The sequence below is a fragment of the Macrotis lagotis genome, chromosome 1 (assembly GCF_037893015.1).
Source record: "Macrotis lagotis isolate mMagLag1 chromosome 1, bilby.v1.9.chrom.fasta, whole genome shotgun sequence".
Taxonomy (NCBI): Eukaryota; Metazoa; Chordata; class Mammalia; order Peramelemorphia; family Peramelidae; genus Macrotis; species Macrotis lagotis.
Genome location: NC_133658.1, coordinates 310,310,180 through 310,320,758, shown reverse-complemented (window position 1 = coordinate 310,320,758; position 10,579 = coordinate 310,310,180). Strand labels below are relative to the sequence as shown.

At 35.6% G+C, this 10,579-nt stretch overlaps 1 protein-coding gene across 1 annotated transcript in view; it reads right to left on the bottom strand.

Annotated features, from left to right (window-relative positions):
* Nucleotides 1–7,821: 7,821 nt before the first annotated feature.
* LOC141505512 (ATP-binding cassette sub-family C member 11-like) overlaps nucleotides 7,822–10,579 on the bottom strand; it is a 71,973-nt gene continuing 69,215 nt past the window's right edge. The window contains exons 29-30 of the mRNA XM_074211403.1: nucleotides 8,472–8,636; nucleotides 7,822–8,173 (exon numbers count right to left, since the gene is read on the bottom strand). Coding sequence (XP_074067504.1) covers nucleotides 8,087–8,173; nucleotides 8,472–8,636 — 252 coding nt within the window. The 3' untranslated portion in view covers nucleotides 7,822–8,086. The remainder of the gene's footprint in view (nucleotides 8,174–8,471; nucleotides 8,637–10,579) is intronic.

Genomic DNA, 10,579 nt, shown 5'->3' with positions numbered 1-10,579 from the left:
TTCACTAGTCTATGCCACAGAGAACAAAGATGCAGTTACAATATCTTTAAAGAGTCAATGGAATTAGGGGCACCTAGGTAAACCTTGAGGTTCAATAAGTTTCCACCATGCTGAATTTTGTCACATTTAGTTCCAGTGGTGTTCAGAGTTTCAATGAAATATTCAACTTCTGAAGAATATTGGTATATCACATGATGTGAAAAAGAGGTTGGGTGAGAACATTTCAGGACTAGCAAGATTTTCTTCGAAAATATTAACTATTGAATTAGGAGTTGTTTTAATAGAGCACTAGATCTATAGAGCTGGAAAACACCATAGAAATCATGTATTCCAATTCCTTCATTCTACAATTAAAAAAACTGCTGAGGGACATTAAATAATTTGCCCAAAGTGGCAAAGATAGTAATAGAGTCAGTATTTGAATCTAGACCTTGTAATTCCAGATCTAAGATTCTTTTCCTATATTTTCCCATAATTTTCCCATTATTCTCCAAGTATTCTACAACCCTGAGACAGCACTTAAAAGTACTATCAAAGCAGTATGATCTAATGGAAAGAGCACTGACTTTGAAATCACAAGGCCTGTGTTTGAATACTAGATCTGCTACTTGACTATTGCTACGTCATAGGATAAGTCCCTTCTCTCTAGGCTTCAGTTTCTTTATCTGTGAAATAAAAGGGATGAACTTTCAATAATCTCTTAAGAACCCTACACATCCTAATCCTATTATTTCAAGACCTAAAGTGTTCTATGGCCAAATTAGTTTGCTGTTAGCTGTTAGAGATAGTAGGCATGTCATTATGAATGAAGAGTCTTGAAAGGGATGAGAGGTCAGAGAGGACTGAATACCTATCTGGGGCTATGGGAGGGGGAACAAAAGGAAAAAAAGAAAGAAGAGACTTGGGACACCATAAACCCACTTTACCAGTTTTTATCTAAAGACAAGTTCTTCCAGGAGCTTTATATGAAAACAGCATTCCTCTTCTTGTACCATTAAACAAGGCTGAAGATCTTGGCCCTGCTGGACTTCCCCAGTCATTTCTTAGACTTGGAAGAGTTCCCATGACCAGCTGATTGGAAATCAGGATCTCTACTTTCTTCCATTTTTGGAGTGATTCTGACATCTGGTGGCCAAATTACAGCAGAGGAAACTAAGAGAATTCAGCTTTGGAGATGATGTAAACTGGCAAAAACTTCCCCCTGCCAAAATATGTCAGGAATCAAAACTGGAGATATTTCTTCTTGAGGTTCAATAAGATTCCACCATGCTGAACTTTGTCACATTAGTTCCAGTGGTGTTCAGAGTTTCAATGAAATATTCAACTTCTGAATATTTCTAATCGGTTTTACCTGTGGCTCCCAGTAATGTCAAAACTGTCTCCTTCCTAGCCCTAACATTGTGAATTTTATAGCTACAAGATTGTATTCTTCCTTTATTCCAGCCAATTTCATTAAAGCCAGTTCTATTTTTAGGAATCTACGTACTTTAGAATTGTCTTTTCTCATAATGCCATCTTCTCCAACATCTAACATTCATTCATTTAATAAGGCAGCTTGGTGGTACTGTGCATCAAGTGTTTTACTCAGAGCCTGGATGAGTTGAGTTCAAATCTATACTTAGACCCTTATTATAGGTGACCCTAGCAAGTCACTTTATTCTGCTTCAGGAGTTTCATCTGTGAATAAGATCTAATTCTCAGCATTGTTTTGTGTATAAAGTGAGATGATATCTGCAAAACACTTTGAAAGCTTTAAGGTGCTATATAAAAATTCTACCCTTTGTTGTTGTTATATTCCAGCCAAATTCATCTATGATTCTCTCTCTTGCTTTCTCCCAAGATAGGACATTAAGGCAGGTCAGGTCTCACCAGATGAAAACCTTTCCTTTCAAGTCTCATTCTTCCCCACTAGCTAAATGTAGCTTATTACCTGACTGACTGACTATGACCTATTATTTTCCTTCTTTAGGCCTCAGTTTCATCATTTGTATAATGAGGATATTGAGATAAATGATTTTCACTTCTAAATCTATTATCTTATTCTCAAATTTTTCTGGAAGTCTTTGTTTTTCATCTTTCCTTTGTCCTCATTGAATCCTATCTCTCCTTAAACTTATTTGTGTACTTACTGTCTCCCCAATGTTACCCCAGCCTCGTGAATCACATATTCTTTGAGAGCAAGAACTGTGTCATTTTTTATCTTTTTATTTCTAATATTTTTGCACATAGTAGTTACAAATTGTATTGGCTTCAGATCAAAAGAAAACCAGTGTTAGGCTTACTATGCAAAACTTCACAGTTTGGGCTATATTTCCCCACTTAAAAAGTAAACTTTCTGAGGGTGGGGAATATATAGCTTTTCATCTTTGTATTACCAGTGCTTAGCACAGCATCTTGCATTTAGTAGGCATTTAATGTTTATTGAAGTGAACTGTTAAAATTATAAGGATGACAGTATTGATAATGGAATGGTTAATGATCCATGTGATTAGTGGGGAAAACAATTCACCATTTCTCCCATAGAATTCTTTGTAAATAGCAACCAAAAATACTTGATGACATTTGTTATTAATAATGTAGCACTGGTACTCAGACCAGTGCTGGGGGCATGGGTAAGGCACTCCATAAACACTTCCTGAAGGATTTAACAGCCCTAACTCATGACAAAATAAATGATCACAGCACCCATCAACAAGTACAGAAATTGGGGTTGAGTGTGATTAATGCCTTGCAACTAAAGAAATAAGGGAATATTTTTACTAAAATGAAAATTGAGTAGTCAAGTAGGCTTGACTCAGTTAAAGGAAGTCATTGGGATATCTAGAGAAGTATTGTGGAACAATCTCTTGATCTCGGGTCTCCATTTCCTCATCTGTGAAATTGAGAGGTTTCCACTAGATGACCTCTTTAATCCTTTGTCCCTTCCAACTTTGGATCTATAATCCAGTCATCCTCCCATTTGGGACTTCTTTTACATTTTCAGGTCCTTGGTCCTCCTGTAGCTGTATACAGGCAGGGAAAAGTAACAAGAGCAAGTTAGCTGCTGTGTTATTGCTGGATCACAGATTCATCATTCATAGACTTGGGCTAAGACTTGCAGCTGAGTACCTTGCACAGAGAATATGGACCAGTGGCATGTTTGAAGTTTTCTACTTTGAACTCTCAGAGCCAGCTAGCTGCTTGTCAGGGACTGGGATACCAGCTGTCTATTGTGCTGTTCAGATCCACACGGGGTTTGAGAGCTGAAAAGTTCAGACCTCACAGGCAAAGATGAGACCATTTAATCAGACCACTTAGAGAAAACTAAACATTTACAGCTCCCTGGACTGAGCCATTCCTGTGATTTTTGAAGAAAACAACTTTCAATAATCGAAGAAAGTATAAAACAAATCAGTGTCACATAAAACGCCAACATTCTCACCAGAAGTGCATAGTCTGAAACTGGAAGAAGGCAGAACCAAGACGGCAGAGTAGGAATTCAATTAAACTCTCCCAACAACTTTAAAAAAACAACTCAAGCCAAATTTTGGAGCAGCAGAGCCAACAAAAGTTTCAGAGAAAGACATTTTTCAAACCTGGATGAGTCTGCATAGGCCTGGAACAAGGGAGGAATACTTGTGGTGGGTCTTAGAAGTGACTTAGAAGTGACCGAAGCAGTAGTGGCTCAAGAGTTATCAGCCCAGAGATCATAAGGAAGTTGGGCAGCTGTCAGAAAGAGGTTACAGGGGACCTTTTCCTAGAATTGGGTGCAGCTGACATTGATTGGCAGCTCTATTGTCCATATATACAATTCTGGATTGCAATTCCAGAGTGAAAAGGAGTACTTGGGTCAGCCCAAGGGATGTGTTAGGAGAAACACCGGAGAAAAAATGAGAGTGATGCAAGAAAATTATGAAAAGGGGAATTGCCAATTTGGTAAAAGAAACACAAAAACCACAATGAAGATAACACTGTAAAAGAATTGGCCTAATGTGTAAAGGAACAAAAATTCACTAAAGAAAAGAAATCCCTAAAAAGCAAAATTGATCAATAGGAAAAAGAGGCTCAAAAATCTCAATGAATAAATAAATTAATTTCTTAAAAATTAGAATTTTATAAGTGGAAGCTTCATGAGACTTCAAGAAACAATAAAACAGTCAAAAGAATAAAAAATAGAAAAAAATGAAATATCTCATAGTAAAAACAACTGATCAGAAAATAGATCAAAGAGAGATAATTTAAGAATTGTTGAATTATCTGAAATCCATGATCAATAAAAGAGCCTAGATAACATATTCCAAGACTGAACCAATATATTAGTCCAGAGAGGAACAAAGGAATTGAAAGAATTAACTAATCATCTCCTGAGTTACCAAACTTCAAATTCCCAGAAGTATTATAGCCAGATTTCATAGTTGCCAGGTCAAAGAAAAAAATGAAACAAAACAAAAATTCAATTATTGTGGAGTCACAGTTGGGATAACACAAGATGTATCAATTTCCATATTAAAGAAGTGGAAGGTTTGAAATATGATATTCCAGAGGGCAAAAAAGGTAGGAATATGACCAAGAATAACCTGCCCAGTAAAACTGGGCAGTAAAACTATTTATTTAATTAAATAGATATTTAATATTTAATTAAATAGACTTCCAGGCATTTCTGATGAAAATAGAAATCAAATAGAAAATTTGCTATTCAAAAAGAAAACTCAAGAAACCTAAAAAAAGGTAAAAATGAAAGAAAAATCATAAAGGACTCAGTGGAAGTTAAAACTTTTTGCATTCTTATATGGAAAATATGTAACTCTTATGAACTTTTTCATTGTTTGCACAGTTAAAAAGAGAGTACATATCAGAGAGCATGGGGTGAATTGATTATTTTGGAATGATCTCAAAAAAAGAACATAGATATGAGAGAAAAAAAGAATTCACTGGGAAACAGGGAAAAAGAAAGGTAGAATGAGATACATTTTCTCACATGAAGAAGATGTGCAAGGAAGTATTTATATTGGGGAGAAATGGAGAGTGGTGGCAAGCAGTACTTGAATCTCACTCATTGAAATTGGTTCAAAGAGAGAAATACACATATAGACACACACACACACTTGAGTGTAGCAAGGAGAAGGGAAGGACAAAAAAGAAATGGTGGGGAATATAAAGGGTAAGATGATTTTAGAGAAGGAGTGATCAGAAGTAAAATAAACTTTTGAGGGATGGGATAAAAAGAGAAAAAAGGTTAAACAGAGGAAAATGGGATGGAGGGGAAATGCATAGTTAATGATCATAACTGGGAATGTGAATGAAATGAACTTTAACAGCAAATGGAAATGGATAGCAAAATGAATTGTAAACCAGAATCCTGCAATATATTGTGAACAAGAGACACTTGAGACCAAAAGATTCACATAGAGTTGAAATGAAGGGCTAGAATAGAGTCTGTTATACTTCAGTTGAAGTGAAGAGGTTAGGGGTAGCAAACATGATCTCTGACAAAATAAAATCAATTAATCTAATTAAAAGACTTAATCAGGGAAGTAACATTTTGCTAAAAGGAAAATTTCTCTAAAAATCACATTTTCAAATTATATATGGATTTGAATCAAATTTATAAAAAAATGAGCCATTTCCCAATTGATAAATGTTCATATGATATAAATAGATATTTTTCAGAAAGAAGAAATCAAAGTTTTATATAGTCATAAGAAAAAGTACTCTTAAATCACTATTGATTAGAGAAAGACAAATGAAAACAATTCTGAACTATGACCTCACCCCATAAGAAATGACATGCTGGAGGGGTTGAGGGAAAATAGATACATTTGGGGCGGCTAGGTGGCACAGTGGATAAAACACGGGCCCTGGAGTCAGGAGTACCTCGGTTCAAAATCAGTCTTGGACACTTAATAATTACCTAGCTGTGTGGCCTTGGGCAAGCTACTAAACCCCACTTGCCTTGCAAACAAACCTAAAAAAAAAAAACAACAAAAAAAGAAAATAGATACATTGATGAATTATTGATTGAGTAGTGAACTGATTCAACCATTCTGGAGAATGGTTCAACCAATCTGAAACTATGCCCAGAAGGCTATAAACTGCATACTCTTTGATTGGTAATACCCCAAAGAGATCAAAGAAAAATGAATAAGAACACGTATATACAAAAATATTTATAGTAGCTCTTTTTGTAATGGCAAAGAATTGGAAAGCGAGGGGATACTCATCCACTGGGCAATGGTTGAACAAGCTGTGTCATATAATTGAGATGGAGTACTATTTTGCTATAAGAAATGATAGAGGAAGGGATGGTTTCAGAAAAAGGAAAAAACATGACAAGACCTATATGAACTGTTACAAAATAAAATGAGAAGAACCAGGAGATAACTGTACACAATGATAGCAATATTGAAATATTGATCAACATTGAAAGATTTGACTAATCTGATCAATATAATTATCTAAGACAATTTTAAAGAACTCATAATGAAAAAATGTTATCCATCTCCAGAAAGAAAATTGATGAACTCTGAGTTAAAATTAAAGTTTAAGTTTCTCTTTTTTTGCCTTTTTTTTTACAATATGGTTAATATAGAAATATGTTTTACATGATTTCAAATATCTAATTGGTATTATATTGTTTGACTTCTCATTGAGTGAGGTAAGGATGAGAGGGTGAAAAAGAATTTCTTAAGAAGAGAAGTATATTAAAAATAAATAAAAATTTAAAAATAAATGGAGAGATACATACTCTAGCATACACATAGTTTAACTCTAAAATAAAGTTCAAATGTCAGAAATAGGGCTAGAAAAATGGATAAACAACAAAAGATACACCAATTAAGAGCTATCATGGAGTCAGAGACTCCCAAAGTCACAAACTTAGAAGAAGAAAATAACTCCACAATTTCCACAAACAAATGCTTAAATAAAAATATAGCTTGGCTGCAAGGTCAACTAGAATTCTTAGTAGAATCAAAGCCACAGTTTAAAAATAAATAAATTAAATAACACCTCTAGAGGAAAGAATTTGAAAAGAAATGAAAGATCTAAAGTAAAGGCATGTAAAAATAATTAATACTAATTAACACTGTGTCACCACACAGTGGACAGAGTGTCAGGTCTGGCATCAGGAAGATTTAACTTCCTAAATGGAAATAGAAAGGAGTATACCTACTTTCAGTACTGTATGGCACTTTTATAAAAATTGTGTATTGTCATAAATCTCCCAAATATATAAAAGTAGAAATATTAAACATATACTTTACTGAATACATTGCAATAAAAATGCATTTAACAACTTTAATAAAAGGCTAGTGAAGAAAGAATTAAAAAGTAATTAGAGATTAAATAACCCAATCCTAAAGAATTTGTGAGTCAAAGATAATTGAACAATGAGACAACATACCAACATTTTGAGGATATGATCAAAGCCTCATTTAAGCAATGGCTAGACACAGTTGTAAAGGACTGATAATGAAGCACGATACTCCAGAGTGGTATTAAACTCAAATTGCAGAATGAGATATTCATTTTTAGACATGGAACAATGTGGAAACTTGTGTGCTTCACTGTGACAATTTGTTACAAAGTTTCTTTTTTTTCCTTTTTCCTTCTATTTTTCGGAGGAACCAGGTAGTTGAGATGGAAGGGAAAAGTAAAAAGTGATAGGATTTCCCTCTTTCTGCCCCACTCCCAACCCCACACAAAATGAGAAGAAAATGGAAGATAAGAAGGAATTATAGAATGGCAGGCTACTTGAAAGTTACTTGTTGATTTCATTATATCCTTAAAAAGAAAAGCCAGTTCTACAAAATAAGAGATTCGTATAGAATTTTTTTCCTTTTCTATATGATATATGGCAATATTAATTTATTTGGTGCTTTTTAAAGTACAGAATTTTTAAAAATTCAGTGCCCATCCTTGCTTTGAGGAGATCTTCAAATGCTGACATGGTCTGGATTTCTGGATGAACTGAATTCATCAAAGTACTTATAGCAAGATCTCTTTGTGGCTTGGGGACTTCACAGGTTCAGAGACCCAGTGGTTAAACTGGTCCCAACTTCTACTGCCAAATCCACCTTGAATTCTTTCTCCCATGTACCACTGGGCTTTATGTTTTATGTGCTGCTGCTAACAAACCTGAAAATGCTGAATCAGGTCTCTTTTGTAGGATTTCAGGTTTGTCATACTCCAACACCTAGAAAATAGAAAGGTGAAAAAACAGAGTAAGTAGGAATGATGCTGGATTGGCCATCAGGAAATATTGGTTTAAGTCCTGGCCCAGCCACTTGCTCCCAGTGTACCTCAGTGTTTAAATGCCTAAGTTTTCCCATCTTTAAAATGGGGCTAATTTTTAGGGTCCTTTCTAATGCTAATATTCTAAAGGTTAGAGTAGCCAATTGAGCAGACATGCTCTGTCTTGAAAGGGAAGGAGAAGCCCTTCTGCCCTAGGATGATTCTGCCCTGTTTTATTGGTCCCAGGAAGTTGCTTGTACCCGTCCATTGTCCATGACCAGGATGCGATCACAGTCCAGGACAGTTGTGATGCGATGTGCAATGATCAATACTGTACAGCCATGGAATGCTTCTCGAATTGTGTGCTGGATCAGGGCATCAGTGTCCACATCAATGGAGGCAGTAGCTTCATCTATTAATATGATCTAGTAATGGAGAAGTAGAAGACAGAGTTAAAACCCAGACCTAGAGAAGGAAAAGAGAAGAAGCATATAATAAGTGCCTATTAAGGGCACTATGGATATTAAGGATTTAAAATTGCAATCTCATTTGACCCTCACAACAACGCTGGGTGGTAGACGAAGTGACCCAACCCAGGAAGTGTCTGAGGTTGGTTTTGAACTCAGATCTTCTAAATCCAGGCCCAAAGAACTAACTGCACCTTGAGCTAACTATATATAAGCAAAAAGAAAAAGCCTTTAGAATTTCAATGTCCCTTCTTTTTATTTTTCTAAAATTATATAAAAAGGAAAAATTTAGACTATCCTATAAAATAAATTATCACATTAATGTCTTGCTCTAAAGTCTTCAATAGCTCCTTAATGCCTGCTGAATAAAGTTAATATTCTTTTGGCACTCCTCTGTGTACTTTGTAATCCAACTTAATATTTTTTATCCCTTGAATATGCCCTGTTTTCCCACTTCTGTGTTTTTGTTAACAATATCCTATGTATGCCATGTATTCCCTTCTCCTCTTGGCCTGTTGCTCTTTCTACCCAACTTTGAAAAGCCAACCTAAATGTCATTCCTTTTAAATTTTCCCTGATACTGCCAATCAGCAATTACCTTCTTAGAGTTCACATAACATTTTCCACCTTTAACACAAAGACAGATCCATATTTTAAAGGTGAATTATCCATGCCCAGAATAGAGATTCTATATCAGCATGAGGAGAATAACACAATAGTATTCCATCACATTTATAAACCATAGCTTGGTCCACCATTGCCTAATTGATGGACATTCATTTTTGAACATCTTTAAAGTTGTTTTACTTAGGACTGTTCCCTCCCTTAATCTACCTTCCTTCTAATTGGCTTCCTTTTGTTCTCCCCTTTCCTTCCTATTTCCCTCTTGAGTGAAATATCTTTCTGTATCCAATTGATCATATGTATTCTTCCCTTCTTCTTCTTCCAGTTTGAATGAGGGTGAATTTCAATTATTGCAAGCTCCCCTCAATCTTTCCTCCTTGTTTATATAAACTTCTATTGAAGGACAATATCAATGTTTGTGAAATTCCTGTATAGAAAGGGGTCCCTGACATCTTTCTGGGCCCTAAGAAATTCCTTAGAAATATAACTTTGGTTAGGTGCCTTTGGGTCTGAAAATAGTCTGATAGGACCCAAGGGGTCACGATATACCATAAAATTGTCTAAATATTTACAAAGCACCCTTGTTAGCCTAATTATCTTGCTGTATCTGTTAAATTCCAGGACTGCCTCCCCCTTCCCCAGATACAGCTGGAACCATAAGATAGTAAATTCCACTCTCTCAAACCTGTGGGAAGCCTGTGAATTTCTGACTCCCTCCATCTCAGAAAATATGTTCAAACATTACACAAAGACCCTGACCCCTCCCCACCCCTATCTATACAGAACCCTACATTTACATATGTATATGACAAGACAATATATCTAACTGCTGTCTTTGCTTCTGTATCCTGCTTGCTCTCAGTACCACCACCACCCCCCACCTTAAAACACTATAAAAACCCTATCCCCTGAACACTCAGGTACTTTCTTATTTGGGTACTCTTCATCCCCAGGCAGTCCTGAGAAATTAAAGATCTCCAAACTTATCAAATTCTGGTCTCCATTTCACTCTTTGGGTCCAACACTATCTGCAAGCTCCAATTATGTGAGATAATTTTCCTATCCTTCTCTCCCTTTTTCTCACTAACATATTGCTCTTTCTATTTCCTTTCCATTCTTCTTCTAAGACAATAAAAACAGAACCACTCCTAAATCCTCTGTCTAATTTGACTCCCCCCCCCCATGATGATTGAGTTCTGAAGGGACACAGGTATCATCTCCCTATGTTATTAATGTAAACTGATTGTCCTTGTTTGCTCCCTTATGATTAGTCACTC